This window comes from Nannospalax galili, unplaced genomic scaffold (assembly GCF_000622305.1).
Source record: "Nannospalax galili isolate Female #2095 unplaced genomic scaffold, S.galili_v1.0 scaffold329, whole genome shotgun sequence".
Classification (NCBI taxonomy): Eukaryota; Metazoa; Chordata; class Mammalia; order Rodentia; family Spalacidae; genus Nannospalax; species Nannospalax galili.
The window spans coordinates 1,333,002-1,351,592 of NW_008360321.1; the positions used below are offsets into that span (position 1 = coordinate 1,333,002).

The 18,591-nt window shown below is 37.6% G+C and overlaps 1 protein-coding gene across 1 annotated transcript in view; it reads left to right on the forward strand.

Annotated features, from left to right (window-relative positions):
* Pkhd1 (PKHD1 ciliary IPT domain containing fibrocystin/polyductin) overlaps positions 1-18,591 on the forward strand; it is a 563,112-nt gene that overhangs the window by 473,224 nt on the left and 71,297 nt on the right. The window contains exon 61 of the mRNA XM_008825215.3: positions 17,563-18,580. Coding sequence (XP_008823437.1) covers positions 17,563-18,580 — 1,018 coding nt within the window. The remainder of the gene's footprint in view (positions 1-17,562; positions 18,581-18,591) is intronic.

The following is an 18,591-nucleotide window of genomic DNA, read 5'->3' on the forward strand; positions in this document are numbered from 1 at the left end:
TCTAATTCAGGAAAAACAGGAATTTAAGTTTGACTACAAAATTAGAAAATTAATTGATGTATTGGTAAGCTTTGGACTATTGCCTTTATTCAAATTGTGGCTATATCTTTCTATTCCTGTGATACCATGTTAGAGTATTAATTTGAAGAGGCAAATAATAATAAACAAAACAAATGATATTTTGCCAAATATGTTATTAGACAATAATCAAAATCTTTCCATGTAGGCCTGTTAAGAAACTGTACAGAAAAAACTCCTCAAAGTCATTTAGATGGCATTTTATTTTGCCAGCTATACAAGTAAAAATTTTTAAAGTATTTTATTTTTATTTATGTGTATGAATGTATTGCTTGCATGTGTTTAAGTGTACCATGGAGGTCAGAAAATGGCATGGATTCCCCCGGACCTGGAGTTACGAATGGTTGTTAGCTACTGCGTAGGTGCTGGGATTCGAACCTGGGTCTTCTGAAAGAGCAATCAGTGCTCTTAACTGCTGAGACCTCTCTCCTATCACACAAGTAAAAGTTTAAAAGTATATGTTTTCCTTCTTCGTCTTCCCCATGCCCCTAAATAATGATGTTCAGCTAACATTAATGGGACTTAATTTTCTTTGTATGAAGTAGGGATAAGTAAGCTTGCCATTTAATGTTTTATGTAAAGGGAGAGAAGAAAAGGAGGAGGGAGAAGGGGAGGGAGCAAAAGAGAAAAGGAGAGGAAAAAGCTACGAGTTGTGTGAAAGCTTCTGTGTCATGAAGTCAATTTCTTTGCCATTTACATCCTTATTCCACGGTTCACTCTTTCCAGGTACCACTCTCTTTTTAATTTAATTTTTTTTTGTTTTGAGAATTTCAAATGTGAGTACTGTGTTTAGATCATTTTCTCCCTCCTTCTCCCCTTCCAACTGCTCCCAGTTTCCTTGACTCCCTCTCAAATTCATGGTATCTTCTTCTTTAATCATTACTTTTGCATATATATGCATACTATATGCATCTATGTCATATTTGTATATAATCTGCTTATTCCATTTAGTTATGCTCTACATGTATTTAGGGATGACCACTTGGAACTAGATAACATATCAGGGGTGTAGTCCCTGGAGAAAACTGCTACTGCTTCTCTGTCTCTCAGCAGCCATTGATTGAATGTTGTTTTTTCCTTTCTTTTCTTTCTTTTTTTTTTAAACAGGATCTCCCTGTATCCCCCAGCTGGCCTGGAACTTGATCTGTAGACCAGGCTGGCCTAGATCTCACGGAGATCCACATGCCTTTGCCTCCTGAATGCTAGGATTAAAGGTATGTACCACCATGCCTGGAATTGTTTGTTTTTCATCTAGGGATGAGGCCTTGTGAAAGTAAAGCTTGGTTGTACCCTTATTAGAGTCTCCTGTGATAGGGAAGCTGTAACTGAGCCAACTAAGCTGGGTATAATAAAGCATGCCTGTATCCCATCACTCAGGAGGTGGAGGTAAGATCACAAGTGCAACACCAACCTTAGGTGCATAAAGAATTGAATGAAAGCTTGAGCTTCATTAGAGACTGTCTCAAATATACCAAACCAAACCAAACCAAAATAAGAAAGTAAGGTCTCTGATATGATTGATCAGGGATATACATTTGGCCTTTCCAACTGATTCTACATTGGAAGCTGGGGGAAAAAAGAAATAAAAAAGAAAGAAAGAAAAAAATTGAATAATTAGGGAAAATTAGACAGATGGCCACTCCCACTGAGTGCTTCAAGGGTTGTTTTGGGGTTGCAGATAGAAACAATTACTGTAGGTGGAGTTTGATTTCTAGTTTTCTATACAATCTACACATTGAATTGGTATATCCAGACCCTTATTATTCGCTCATCTTTAAGTCCTTTCTAGAGGCCTGACTGAACAAGAGAAGGCCTTCAATAACAACGATTTTGTAATCACATATGTTCTTCTCCCCACTCCACTCTTCCATTTACCCACACAACTAGAGCACTGAACATGTCACCACCAGTCTTTTTTTAAAAAAAATTATTGAGCTTTTGTAATTTCATATAACAGTTCTTAAACAAATTTAGACCCCCACCCTCATCCATACCTCCCTATCTCTCCACTGGACCTCAAGTATTCTGCCATACATGTTAAGTCCTATCCAGTCCAACATTTGTACCCAGATGCCCTTCAGTGCTAATTCATCCACTGGAGTCTAGTCAGCCTACCTAGAGATCATAAGCAAGGCATAGTCTCCCTCACCAAGTAGCCATCAGTCTCCAATAGGTCTCAATCTAGGGCCAACCTGCCACCCATTTCTCCTTCCCTCTGGGCCCTTGTTTAATTGAGTTGGCATTGGGTCCTGTGCTTGATACCATCATTGTCACAAGGTCACATGTGCAAGCTTCCAGTGCTTGGAAACTTCTGCTTCCCTGTGTTCATGAACCAGCCCTGCCTCTTACAGTCTTTCCAACCCCTCTTCCGGAATGGTGCCTGAGCCGTGAATGGGTGAGATTCAATATACGAGTCCTATCCAAGTATCCACATTTTATAGTCTCTTATTCTTTAAAAGTTGGCTAGTTGTGGCCTTCTGTTTATATCACACTCTGTTGTATAAGGAAACTCCCATGGTGAGATTTGAGGGATGCACTAGTTTTCTCTCTACTGCTTGTTCCAGTATGCTCCATGAACCTTAGGTGTAGAGGTTGAACTGTAATCACCTAGGACTGGACATCCGTCAGAAGTATATTCCTTCTATCTGACCAGCTGTAGAATTTTACTGTAGCTTCCATCTGTTGAAAAAGAAGCTTCTTGGATGAGTGGTGTATGGTATGCTTGTCTATAAATATAAGGATCCATATTTAGCATATGGAAAAAATTTCATTTGTCTAGAGAATATGACAGAGGTAAAGTTTTCTCTAGGACCTATGTCCTCTCCAGCCATGTGTATCTGTCTTTGTTTACAGTGATACCCATGAGTTCACTTCTACTGAGAGGACTTAGGTCCAAATAGATAGCTGTTGATCACCCCCCAGATAACAGTGCCACTACTATACCAGTAGAGGTAGTTTGCCATGCTGGTCGTATAGTTATTAGGCTTTAGGGCTGGGTTGGACCATTGACTGTTTTTCTCCCTCAGAGGTTGCATATTATCATCTAGCATTATGAGAACTAAACTTCAGGTAGAAGGCTTCCAGGTCAGTCCCTGCTTCATCACTCCAAGACCTGTATCCAAACTATGTCCTGTCTTCAGCAATAGGGTCTTACCTACTAGTTTTGGGAGATAACCAGGAGTTTGGCAATAGCTGTGTTATTTTGGGAGTCTCCTGGACCACTCTCACCAACCACTCAAAAGGATGTCTCTTCTGTGTAGCACTGTGTTCCTTGCTGAACAGCCCCCAGGCACACATATACACTAATATTTAGACACTATGTGTGCATGTTTCTCATGAGATTTCAGGTACATCATATTTCCCTCTTGGTTCCTTACACTGCCAAGATCCATTCATCTCTTCTCCTTCTTCCTCCCATCTGAACTTGCCCCTTCCTCCCCAGCCCCAGTGCCCCCATTATCCCCACCCTCCCCTCAATAATTCCTACTCCCGCAATCCCCCCTCTCCTGAACCCCCCTCACCATGGCCCCTTGCATGTCCCTCCCTCCTCTCTTCCCAGTGGAGCACTCTGACTTTCCCCACCTCCCCCCTGGTAACATCTGTACTCTATATCCCCCTCTTTCTGGTTCTTTCTTTTCCTTTACCTCCTAAATGTCCATCTACTGATGAATGGATAATGAAAATGTGGAACATTTACACAATGGAGTTCTACTCAGCAGTAAGAAAAGATGAAATTTGCAGGTAAATGTGTGAAACTAGACAGTATGATACTAAATAAAATAACACAAATGCAGAAAAGCAAGTGACATATGTTCTCCCTCATTTGTGGATTTAGCACCAGTCCCTTATATGTGAGTATATATTCTGATGTAACACCAGGAGCCAGGAAAAAGAAAAGGATACACCATCTCAGTCTTAAAAGTAATGAAGTGCAATGTCCTAATTTCAGTCCATAATGCGCCATCTTTCTAGATCGCACCTTAAAAAAAAACATGTGATTTTATTGAATTTTTGTGAATTCCTTGTGTATTAATCATATTTAACCTCCCTTCCCTATCTGAACCCCCCTAGCCTGCCTATCTTTCAAAGCTCTTCACTTGTGACATCAAATCCAATGCCCCTTTCCTTTCCCTCCTCATGTAGCTAAAATGAGCTGTGCTTTTTTTGTAATTAGTTCTTTTTAAATACCTTTAATGCTACCCATCCTGTCTCTCCTTTCCCAATCAGGTATAACCCCAGCCTCCCGTGAACCCATCTACCTTGTTTGGCCACATCTTTTTGTTGGGTATATCCAAGGCATTTTCTCCAACACAGACAGAATGACTGTGAAGACAATGTCCATGTTTCTTTTATTGGCATGAATCCTTCCAGGGGTCACTAAAGGAGCCTTGGCAATGTGTTTGCATGCAATTCCATTTTTGTAAAATCTTTAAAATTGGGATATGTTAACAGAGATCAGTAAATATATTCCTCTTTCCATTCTAAATTCTCCTTCATCGCGAGAGCTGTGGGGTTGGGTAACAATGGACTGGCCACAGTGTTTGGAATCTAGCTAAGACGTGCAATTATATATACACTGCATCTTGGTCTCTTAGGGTGAGAAATTTGTGGTTTTCAATCACTTCTCTATAAAATTACCACTATACAGCTCTGTTGACTTACCCATTAGAATGAGACACCAAGGCCAGACCTTAGGTCCCACTGTGATGTGAACCTGTCTTATTTTTGTGGACAAAACACAGGGTAGAGGAAATGGAGTATTTGATGTGACTATGCTATGAGTACTGATTTATGACAATGTATCCAATATTATAGCTTACCTATTAGAAAAACTTTCAAATAAAATTTTTACTTTTAACAATAATTTTAAACATTTCTATATACCAAAATGTATATTGATGGTGAATGAATCTCTTCTAAATACCAGTGTTATCAAATAAATAAGTAATTACCAACCATCTAGGCAGAAGGAAAGGCTGTATTGGTTTTCTAAGACTTTCAAAGAAACGATTACAACCTTTGTCATACAATGGAAGAGCACAGAACTATGCAGCAAAAGTAAAGAAAATAGCATTAATTAATGAACGCTACTTCCAATTTTATAATTTTTGTAGCATTTGTGACATCTTTTACATTGTTTTTATTTGCATATAAAGTGGATTTTCAGGCTGAAGAGATGGCTCAGTGGTTAAGAGCACTGACTGCTCTTGCAGAGGACCTGGGTTCCATTTCCAGCATCCACATGGCAGCTGCAAACCGTCCTTAACTCCAGTTCTAGAGGAATCCGAAGCCCTCTTCTGACCTCCACTGCACTGCATGACACGGGTGCATACACATACATGCAGCCAATACACTCATACACATAATATTTAAAAAAATGGATTTCCATGTGACATTTTCAAACACATATTGCTATGTTTTGATACTATTTTTGCCCCCTTGTTACTTTCCTTCTCTTCCCTCTTCTGTTCCTGGTTCTCTACATCTTTCCAATTCATTACACCCTCTCTTTGTTTGACATGCATACACTACTTTCTCTTGCTTCCCCCTGACCTTTATGAAAGTTTTGAATTTATAATATGATTTTTCTCATTTTGAATAGTATTCATGTTTTGGGGGGCAAGTATGGGGAAAGTAGAATGATCATTGTGTATCAAAATGCCATAATAAAGCACATTATTGATATGACCAACAAAAAAGCAATAAAAGAGGAAAATGGTGCTATTCAAATAAATAATACTCCTAATTTTGAATTAGCAATTTGAGCCTAGATTTTGTAGAATGGCTCATTGATAAAACTACTAAAATCTGAAAGACTTTTTACTCATGTTTTACACCATTTTCTCAGTCTAAGAATATTTGCATCCCACCTCTGTCTCCTAACTCCTATGCCTGCATCCCCATGCTCACTTTTAGCTGATGACCTGGCTTTACCTCACACCTGCAGGATGAGGAGAGTGCCTTCAATCTCCGGTGACCTCAGTTGTCACATTCTGACTTTTTCCAAGCTCTAGCTATGGAGTCTTTCAAACTTTCCATTTCTACCTGCTGTACAGGAGTTCCCGACTCTTCTTTAAACTCTCACATACTTTACTCTGTAAGTCTTTGATCTTATCCACCTTCATTCTAACTCCTTTTATTGTTTCTCTATTATATGTTGAACTTTGACTCGGATCTCAATATAATCATTTATTTCTTTCATCCTAGATCATTTTAAGAAGCTAGGAATAATCATAAGGTTGCAATAGCTAGCTACTTTTCACAATTTTATTTTGAGTTTGACACTGGTTTGTTCCAAAATCATTAAAGATTCTTTTTTAAGGAGTGGCACCTTCATCTCACAAAAAGCATTTCCTTTGTGTATAATCAGTATGGTCAAAACTCAGAATATCTACTGTATGTCGACTTGTACTACTGAAATGACTAAGTAAAGGTTTGGTGGGATTTCTTTTCTGTCTGCTATAACTTCTTTTATTAAAGGAAAACTTTCTGGTTAACTCTAATAATGTACCCACTATATAGAGCCTCTGTCCAGTGGGTAAACACTACTCCTATGCAACTCCATTTCTTTTAGAAGAAGGATGAAGAAGTGATATCCCAGTCATGCCACTGAAAAGAGATTCCAGCTGTGACTGCAGAGACTTGGGCTGGAGAAATAGTCTATCTTTTTTAAGCTTTGGAAGTCTTAAAACAATCCAATTTTTTTCAATAAATTTTTTTTTATTTAATTTAATGTGGCAAATATCTACAACCTTGAAAATATAAAAAAAAACTCTTATTAGCAAAAAGATAAACATCAGGAAAATGTTATGGCTTGTGTGTATGTGAGATTTTTTTATTGAGACACATTTGCACATCTTTATGGGGGTACATTATGGTAATTCAATATGTGTTTACAATGTGTAGTAATTGAATCAAGACATTAAGCATTTCCATGTGTTCAAACATTAATCATTTTTATATGTTGGAAATTTTGTATTCTTCTAGTCATTTTGAAATACATCATAGATTGTTTTAACCAGTAATTACTCTACTGTGCTTAAAAGGGCCAAAAGTATTTGTTACAAATTTATTTTTTAGTATAAAAAATGTCAATACAATCTAGATAAAAATGATTCTTATTTTTTTAAAAAATTATGAATCAAATAATTTATGTGTTCTTCATGGTTATGTTGGATTGAAATGTCCTAATTTTGTGGGGGAGGGGGTCTCTGGGAGGAAAGTACAAGTGAGAATATCTTCTTTTTCTTTTTTAGAAAATAAGTATTTATTCTTTTATGTGTATGAGTGTTTTGCTTGCAAAGTATATAAGTTCCCCCCCCCCCCATTGTGCAATGCTCACAGAGATCAGAAAAGGATGTGGAATTCCCTGGAACTGGAATTAGGATGGTTGTTAGCCACTATGTGGGTGCTGGGAACTGAATCCAGGTCCTCTGCAAAAGCAGCCAGTGCTCTTATTCACTGAATATTTTATAACTAATGTCTGATGAAACTCCTTCTGAATATGATTTGTACCCTATAAAACCTCAAGTTGAAATTTAATTCTCATTGTGAGATATCATTAGAGTAGGAACACTCCATCTACAGTTGTGAGATATCATTAGAGTAGAAACACTTCATCTGCAGTGTTTTGATGTGGGGCCTTCTGAAAATTATTATAATGATAAGGTCATCCAGGTGGAGCCCCATGATAGAACACTGGTAGCTTTGTAAGGAAAGGGGAAGAGAGGAGAAGACTAGAGAGAGGCAACACATAGATGCACTCTGTCTCTTTTCATGTGATGCTCTACCAGTATCACCTAGGGACTCTGGCAATGGGATCACTATCACTAGATACTAGCCCTTAATCATGGACCGGAACTGTGATATTGTTTTATTGGTACCCTAGTTTGTGGATTGCTTTGCTGGCAACAGAAAACAGATAAATGTTATACACGTCACTAATGAGTGAAAGTCAAATACTGTGGTCCTTTTTTATAGTAAGATGCCCATACACAGAGGCTTAAAATAAAAATGGTGAGAAAATAGGAATGGCAATAATGCATGCATTTGGAATTTCAATAGTTCTTTTGAAATTAGGAAAGTAATCAGTTAAGTGTAAATGAGTAAATAGTTAATCCCTGTTTGAGAAGCCATTTGTGACTGATAGTCTCTATTCCTAGTACAGTGCTTAATAATAACAAAAGGGAAGAATTCTTGAAGAGAGAAGCAAGCACCATGGTAAAGCTCCCTTGCTGATGGCTTGTTAAGCACACACTTGGGATACTAATGGAGATTTGCTCAATTCCTTACCTCAGTTTCTAAGGTTTAAGATTCTAACTCACACAAAGTTCCAATCAGTCATGAAGATTTGTAATTTTTCTTACCCTGTGGGCATATTCCCCACCTGGCTTAGGAACAAGAGACTTTTCAGGGCCTACATGTGCTTTGTCAAACAACCATCAGCAGCTATTTATCCCTCTCAAGCTCTCTCATTCAATGTGCTCTGCCTTTTCCTGGCTTAAACTCTTCTCCTTTATCTTTTCTTCACAAAGCCCTACCTTCTCTGTGTCCAGTCTTTAGCATGGGCAGCCATTTGAATTCTTCTCCATCCAGATGTTCTGTTGAGGATGTTAATAGAGACAATTGAACCTGAAGGCAGGCCAGATATTTTATTGGATTGATTTCTGTGTAGAAGATGTAAAACTGAATGAATGAATTAATTGAAAACTTCATCATTGAACCTCTTTGAAGCATATGTTACTCCTAGAGCCCATGTACCTTTCTACTCCAAGAATACTTGAATCATATTATAAATGGCCTATTTTTGTTATGTGAGCCTTAGAAGGCACCTGTCATCAAGGATGCAAGCCTGGAAAGAAAAAAAAATTATTGTTCTTACACGTGGACATTTTTAGTGAATGAATGATTCAAAAATTATAACAGCATAACCTACTGTGGGCAAGTCAATTATATTAAGAGCAGAAGAAAATTCATACAAATACAGACAGCTACAATAGCCTTATCAATTCATATGAAGTGATTGAGCTTCTTGTAGAATTGTCCCATCCTATATTAACCATCACAGTCAATATAAAATTAGGGATATACTTGATTATTATCATTATTTTAAGTTGACTTAAAATATTTGAGATGGATAATAGGTTATGATTAGATACCCAGAAAGAACATATAAAATAAATACAGACAGCTACAATAGCCTTATCAATTCATATGAAGTGATTGAGCTTCTTGTAGAATTGTCCCATCCTATATTAACCATCACAGTCAATATAAAATTAGGGATATACTTGATTATTATCATTATTTTAAGTTGACTTAAAATATTTGAGATGGATAATAGGTTATGATTAGATACCCAGAAAGAACATATAAAAATGACCTGAAGAATAGAAAACCTTCATCGCCTCTTCTACAGTGTTTATGAGCCTTGGGGAGAGTGACATAGATCTCCCATTCAGAGCTAAGCACGCAACAGTCACTTATTCTCAGCACTTTGACCAGTTACAAGTATTCATTAATTGCTGCTTACCGCAAACAGAAACTTCTCTGACCAACACTGTAGGCACAAACAGAAATACTTAGAGGCAGTGTATCAACTTATCAGAACATCAGTAGTAAGAGCTAAAGGGTGGAGAAGAGGGCTATGTAATCCTGTTCTCTGCATCTGATGTGACCATTGCGAGCTGGAACACACAACATTTGAGCTTACCTGTACAAGACCTGCACACACAAAATAACCTCTTATTTAACAGGGGGTCTAGATGGGAAGATGGATGACTGAAAGAGTGGGAGGAGGATAAGAAAGGGTAATGGGGTAAATGTTATTACAATATATTGCATACATGTATGAAATTCTCAAAAATATTAAAGGAAAAATGATTAAAAATTTTAATGGACATCCACAGTGTTTGGAGCTGGATGTAAAGCCCTGTGGTAATTTAAATATCAGATGTAGTCTCTATCTTGAGAAATAAACCCTCAGAGAAGGGTGACTTATTTATATGACTTATCAAACAATGTGTAACTAGCCAACAGCAGAGGATGTCAGAGACTCATAATGACTAAGACAATGGTTATTTTTTTTCCTTAGTGACAGGCTCAAGAATTTAGAAGTTTGTAAAAGGTATTTAAAAGACACACATTTTTAGTTTTTTAAGAGTTTGCCACATTGCTTTCCACAGTGGTTTCATAAATTTGCAAAATCCCACCAGCAGTGAATGAGAGTTCACCTTTCTCCACATCGTCACCCACATTTAGTGTCTTTTGCTCTCTTGATCTTAGCCAGTCTGACAGGGTAAGATGGAATCTTAAAGTGGTTTTGATTTACATTTCCCTAATTACTAAGGATGTTGAACACATTTCGAAGTGTTTCTTAGCCATTTTTGTGTCTTTGTTTGAGAACTCTCTGTTCAGATAATTAGTCCATCTTTTTATTGGTTCATTTGTTTTCTTCATTTTTGTTTGTTTGTTTTTTGAGTTCTTTGTATAGTCTGGATAATAATCCTCTGCTGGATATGTAGATGGTAAATACTTTCTCCCATTCAGTGCATTTCCTATTCACTCCCTGGGTTGCTTCTTTCGTTGTACAGAAGCTTTTAAGTTTAATGAGGTCCCATTTGTCAATTGTTGACCTTAATTCCTGAGCAACTGATTTCTGATTTAGAAAGTCCTTTCCTACACCTTTATCTTGTAGGGTACTACCTATATTTTCTTCTAATGGTTTCAGATTATTATAGAGTTCCACAACTGGTCACACACACAGAATAAATGTCTATGAGATGTTTAGCCCTAAGTGACACCACTACAATGGAGCCTCTACTCCTGAAGTTCATGGAGCATGGCAGACAGCAAGTAGAGAGAATACTAGTGTGTCTCTTAACTCTTGCCCCTGAAACTTCCACATACAACAGAGTGTGATGCACACAGAAGGCCACAACTGGTCAAAGTGTGGAGAAGAGGAAATGGCAGAGTGTGTGTTCCTGGCTAGGACTCCTGTAATTAAACCTCATCAACCCATGGCTCAGGGACCACTGAGGAAGAAGAGGTGGAAAGATTGTAACAGCCAGGGTTGTTGCATGATCAAAAGGAAACAGAGTCTTCCAGGCTTCTGGGAAATTGCTCATATGAACTTACAACAATTACAACATGCACAAGACCAATTCAAAATCAATCAGACAATAATCCACCATAGAGCTGGGGAAATGGGAAGTAGACCCCAACCTTAGAAGATGAACTATTGACAGCTGATTACTGTTAAGTGAGGGAGAGTTGTAATTTAATGGGAGTGACTCTAGATTGGGTGACTAGACTCCAGTGAATGGACTTGCTCCGAGGGACATCTAGGGCCACAAAATTGACTCCATATCCTTAACATATATGACAGAATGCATGAAATCTGGTGGAAAGGCTATTGGGGGAAGTTCAGATGGGAGAGGGGGTATAAAGATTATTAAGATATATTGTATGAAATGCACAAAAATTTGATAAAATATAAATTGAGAAAAAAAGACAGGTTTTTGAGAGACTCAAGAACTAGCAAAAACAAAACTGGAGATTTGCAAAATTAGATTGTGAACGATTGATTAGTGCTATCAACATGGCTGAGAACACATGCAGAGCAAAGTGATTGAGTTATGAAGATTGTGAATGGGGAGTGGGTATGATTCAAGATTTCAGTAAAGAAAGCCCTCCAAACTACCTCATTGGAAAGGGTGGAACTGTGGTCCCTGTGGTCATCAGGACATCAAAGCTCAATTTACATAGCCAGTAAAATCATGTTGTGGGTTTCTTTCTACTGGATCCACTCTTCAAGGTAATTCTTTATTTAACACCAAGGTTATCATATTACAGGACCACAAGTAGAAAACATAACACTTCAACTAGCTGTTTTGTACCTGATAATTAAATCTTCATTTAAGTTATTAATCCAGAATTCAATGTGAAAAAACACAATTTCTTTTAGGTACAGGGAACAATTCAACATTTCTGTTTAGCCTTGTATCATAAAAAAATAAAAATTTTATTTCACTGACAAAGTTGAATTTGTACTACATAGAGTTTGTCACATTCTACTACTTTGTAGGATCTGTAATGACTCATTTCTGAAACTGAAGAGTTGTTTGCTCTTTCCTTCCAGCAGTCTAGTAAGGGCTAATGAATTTTGCTGACATTTTCTGAGAATCTCTTTGCTCACTTTCTCTACTGTAAATGTTTCTTGGTTATTTCACTGATTTCTCTTCTCCTTATTATTCTTTCCTTCTCTTTTCCATCTACTGTTTGTTGTGTTCCTTTTAGGATTTTGTGGGTGAACTTTTATATGTAGGCCCTTTTTGTTTCCCAGCTTTACCAAAGCAAAAGGGATAAAACTGCACATGATGAGGTATACAATGTGATGTTTCAATATACATGTGCATTGTGAAATAACTTGTCATTATTTTTTTTGATCTATTAAAAAATTAATTGAGCTACCAGGTGTGGTGTCACACACCTTTAATCCCAGCACTTGGGAGGCAGAGGCAGGTGGATCTTTGTGAGTTTGAGGCTAGCCTGGTCTACACAGTGAGTTCCAGGACAGCTGGGGCTACAAGGAGACCCTGTCTCAAAAAGACAAAAAAAATTGAGTTTTTGCAAATTTCATACAATATATTTTGATCATATTTAGATTCCTTCCCCTATCTGTACCCCCCTTATTAAAACCCACCTCTTGCTACCCTCCACCCAAATATTCATTTATATGTATGTATGTATGTATGTATGTATGTAGCCAAATTTCTATCCCCAAATGTCCTTAAGTGTAGGTTCATCCACTGGAGCCTGGTTTACCTGCCAAGAGACACACTGTTAAAAGAGACTGACTCTCCCCCTCCCAGCAGCCATTGCTTCCAATAGTTCCTTAGGTGGGGGTGGAGTTTCTTTCCTACTTCCCCAGGTTTATGCTGGGATTTTTTCTGACTTGAGCTTATGTGGGACTTGTGCATGCTGTCACCTTAACTGTGAGTTAAGGTGACATATGAGTAACTTCCTAGCTCTCTGGAAAAAGCTGTTTCCTTATTGATGATTTGACTAGCATTCCATCCCAGTTACCGTGTTGTGTACACATGCCTGCATGCATTTGTGAGCTAAGAACATTTAAGATCTGCTCCCTTAGAAAACTATTTATACATACTATAGATAATATATAATATTAATTATAAGTATAATACCACACATTAGATTTTTAAAATAAATTCTTGGAGTATAATATATAACACAGAGTATTGCTTTTAGAAAATTCTTCTCTCTGTCTCTCTGTCTCTGTCTCTGTCTCTCTCTTTTCCTCTTTTTCTTCCTGGTGTCTGAACCCAGGCCACTGTATATAAGAAGCAATTAACCTCTGACTAAGGTACATTCCAGCCCTTTTACTTTATTTTTAAAATTTGAGGCAGTGTTTCAAAATAGGTTTGTCAAGTGTACCTTGAAATTGTGTTCTGCTTTGGCTAAGAGTGTAGCTGGACTTATAAGCATACACCATCAGGCACCGATTCTTTCTTATAATAGCATTCACATTATAAATTCCCTAGAAGCACCATTTAACTGCATCACTCAGATTTAATGTATTAAAGCCTTCATTCTTTCAGTTTGAAGTATTTTGTAACACTATTTATTATAATTTATCATCATTGTTTTTGTTATTATTGTCCTACTTGTGAAGAAATATTTTGATTGCTAAACTCTGAAGTATTTCCTACAAGTAATAGCTTTATTTCTTTAGTTCTTCTCCTTAGGTTATTTAACAACTTCACACTAAACAAATTAAAAATATCGAGAAGATTTTGTGATTTCAGTTTAAATCAAAAGAGCTGTGCTAGATGATGAAATAGCACTCTGGGATCAGAACAATATTTATTTTAGGTTCACAGATAAAGGGGTTAAGAATGGCAGGGAAATGAACAGAATATTTCTTCAAGTGTTTTCATTACCTGACCATTTTCAACTTGCGCTCTGTTCCTTGTCAACAGTTCTCACAGTAAGTGCTTTCTCCTTCTATCCCTTTTGTGTTTCTTTACTCTTTATATTGAAGGAAAATGAGTGTTAAAACTATACAGCTTGGGAGATGGCTCAGTTGATTAAGTGTTTGCTGAAAATCATGAAAACTGTGTCTTGATTCCTAACAGGGATGAAAAGCCCTGACAGGAGTGGGACTTCCTGTATTCCCAGTACTTGGTAGGCAGAAACAGGGGTTCCCTAGGGCAAGCTGGCTACCTAGACTACTTAAAGTCGGTGAGCTCTGGGTCAATGAGGGACCCAGCCTCAATAAATATAGAGGAGAGAGATTAAGGAAGATACCCAGTGTCAACTTCAGGCCTCCACAGGCCATGTACACACAAGTGCATATGTACCCACATACATGTATGCCCACACATGCATACATGAAAGCATAGTACACACATGTACATATGCAAAAATTATCAGTATACAATCTAAACTCTTTACATTTTTGTACAAATATTCCTTTTGAAGTCAGTTTGCATCCATAGGTCCTCTATCCTGTCCTTTCAATGCCTTATGGAGCTGCTAAATGATATGGCAAGAAATACCCATGACCATTGGTCCTTGTTTCCAGTTCTTTATATACAGTTCCTAAAACCTTTCCTTTTTCACTGGTAGGGATTAAACCCAGGACTTCACTCATGCTGGAAAAGCACTTGGTTGCTGAACTGCACTCCTGATCCCTTACAATGTATTTTGATCACATCAGACTGCAGTTCCACCTCTTCTCCACTATCACCCCTCAACTTCATGTCTTCATTATTATCTATTCCTTACTATTTTTATTTTGTTTTGTTTTTTTGAAGGCCTGTTGAATCCAATCCATGCCTACCAAGTTCTCCTTGGTGTGTGTGTCCATCCCTAAAATTCTTTGCATATGGTGGTAGGAAAATGTTTTGTTGCAATGTTTGAAGATCCTAATATAGAAAGCCTAAGATATTTGTAATTTTCTGAGTGACAAGAATTTCTGGCACAGAGCTACAAAATCCTTTGGACTATCTTTGGTGAATGGAAGAACTCTACTCTTGACTTGCTTATGACTCTTTCTCTCTCTCTCTCTCTCTCTCTCTCTCTCTCTCTCTCTCTCTCAGATTCTGTATTTCTGCTTCTCTCCCTTCCTCTCTCATGTCATATGCATTCTGGCACCCTCTATTTTTCCCCAAGTTAATCTTCCTTTAAGACCTCTTTTCCCTCTCTCATGGCTTCCTTTCTACTTGCATTACCTACACATCTCATACATCTGGGCACATGTATAAAAATTGAAAACTAAGACCCACATATGGTATTTGTCTTTCAAGTTTGGGGATAATTTTCTTAAAATAATAAATTTCAACTCCATTTTTCCTGCAAATATCATTATTTTACTTTTTTACAGCTGAATAAAACTTTATTGTATATGTATATCATGGTTTCATTGTCTGTTCATCAACCATATGGATGTCTGCTGGGGACTCGAACCCCTGACCCCCGGTGAGGTGAGGATTGGGGATGAGTAAGCATGCCGTTCACCAGCCCATGCCCACCCCCATTACCTGAGGACATTCAGACGCAACAGGGAGTCTTAGTCAGGCAGAGACTCATTTATTGCAGGTGTTACAAAGTTTATAAAGGCATCTGGAAATCCCCACTCCCCCCACAAGGGTGTATCTTAAGGATGGTCAGGCACTGATGATGCACTCCTCAGCAGTGCGGAAGTATTCTTCAGACTTTCAAAGCAAGCCAGGCCGCACCCCCAGTAACTTCCTTTCGGACCTGTGCAAGGTGGGGCCTTTAGGTCCCCACAGATGTCTAGGCTGCTTATATTTCCTAGGGGCTGTGAATAGAGCAACAATAAAATAGATATGTGAGTATTTCTATGGAAGGATTTGGAGTCCTTTGGGTGTCCTGGAGTGATAACATAGGTAGTTCTCTTTAAATTTTTTTTTTTTTTTTATGAAACCTACATACTGATATCCACAGTGGCTTTACAAATTTGCAACCCTACCAGCAGCGAATAAAGATTACTTCTTACACACTCATGTATTATTATTATTATTATTATTATTATTATTATATTGCTATTTTGATGATAGCCACTTTGACTGAGATGGGATAGAATCTTTTTTTTTAAATTATTTATTTAATAAACATAATTAGAAGAAACATTTCTCATTACAGCATTAACATATTCAATAAAAATTTCCAGAGCAAAGATGCATCTCTTTCAAAATTGGCTATAAATTTTTAGAGTCACAGTTGAATTAATACAGTTATACAATATTGAATTCAGTAAAAACCCTCTAAGATAAAATTCAATGAGCTCATTTTTAATGCAACTAACACACAGATGTTTGCACATGAGTCTCTAATCTCTATATATCTTATTATTACTAGTCACAGTCAATTACTTTTTTTTAAAATTATTTAATAACCACATGATTAGAAGCATTTCATTACAGCATTAACATATTCAATAACAATTTGATGGGATAGAATCTTAAAGCATTTTTAATTTGCATTTCCCTGAGATCTTGGGTTCCTGACAATCATATGATTGGTCTATTTGCCAGAAATCAAAGTATGTGACTCTAGATTTGAAACTCTTACCCCTTTATAGGTAGGGAAGATAGCTGGATGACTGATTTAACCGAGAATGACCAATGATTTCATAAACATTGCCTTAATCCTGAAGGAGCATGATGTGAAGAGCTTTTGGATGGGTTTATACTTGGTGGTTATCCTACCTGGAGTGGGGATGGAAATTTCCTACCCCTTCACACACACTTTGTGATATGCTGATTTCTAATTTGTATCTTCTACAGTGTCCTCTATAATATGTGGGTAGATAATGTATTTTTTCTCGAGTTCTGTAAGCTTCTCTAGCTAACTGAACCAAAGGAGAAGGATATTGGGAAACCCTGATTTCTAGCTGGTTCGTTCAGAAGCACAGGTCATACATAGCCTGGTACTTGTTATTAACATTTGACTGCAGACAGTCCAGTGATACCAAGCCCTTATGTTGTGACTTTTGGGGTGAACTTATGGTAGTATCAGGGTTCAGTTATGTGATACCCAAATGGTGTTTGATGGAGAACTAATTATTGATAAGGAGAACCATCCAATCATTTCAGATATTTTGTATTGTATGAATAAAACAATTTAGTTTATTTTATCCTTGGGGGCTCTTCATGATTATTGCTGACTCAATTATTTTACTCATTTAATTCTTTTTACTGTTAACTTTTTTTTACTATTTTTAAAAACTCATATGTACATATATTATTAAAAAGTATCAAATAGCTAATATTTAACATGTATTTTTCATATTTTGCTTGAGATTTCTCTGTGCTCTGAATAATACACTCAGATGTTCAATAAATATTTCACAACATTACAGATGATGATAATGATGAACTGTAAATCACCATTACCTGTGTTTCCTGTGTCACTTGTTTATTTTCCTTTACTCTGCAGGCATATTTAGAGAAGAACAGAAATGTATCTTCCGAGCCATGATTCAAGGCTTCATCTGCAAGCAGACTGATCAAGTGGTCCTAATTCTTGATAATCTTGATGTCACTTGGGCAATCCTGAAGTCATATCCAGTTGTCTCTGTGACTAATGGCTTTGTTGACACATTTAGCAGTGGGACGGACAATGGTCTCTGCTCTACCTCTTCCTCTCTGTCTACATTCTATTCCATTTTACCCACCAGACAAATTACTAAAGTCTGCTTTGTGGATCAAACTCCTCCATTTTTGCGCTTTTTCCTACTGGGGAACAGCAGAGTCTCCAAGCTTGTTTTGTCCATCTTCTACCATGAGATTCAGAACCCTCACGTTTTCTTAGGGAAAAGCTTCATTCCACCCACTCTAGTACAGTCAGCTTCTTCAATGCTGAATGAGCCTGCTGGTGCCAACTACTTTGACATCATGAATAACCTTTTGTATGTTGTCCTGCAAGGAGAGGAGCCTGTTGAAATACACACAAGGGTTTCCGTTCATTTGGCTTTTACAGTGACATTTTTGGTCCAAGAGAAAGGCTGGGAAAGAGTGATGCTTGAAAGCTTAACAAGCTTCTTACAGATTGAGCAAAACCAAGTCAGATTTACTCATGAGATGCCTGGCAATGAAGAGACCTTACAGACCATTGCAGACAGTGGAGCAAAAAGAAAGCTCAATTGCCCAACTGTTACATGTGGCAGTCCTTACAGAAGATTTGGTCAGCGCAGACCTCTTATGGTAGAAATGAGATCGTATAGGGTCACACCACCAACCACTGTGGAAACCATGTCCAAAGTGATTGTCATTGAAATTGGTGATCTGCCCACTATAAGGAACACTGGACAGATTCCATCCTTACCAAGTAAAAAACTGCAGAATTTGGCTCATCAAGTCATCACTGCTCAACAAACTGGAGTACTGGAAAAGGTTCTCAATATGACTGTTGGGGCCCTACTGGTGACTCAGTCAGAGGGAGTAACAGGCTACAAGTAAGTACTAG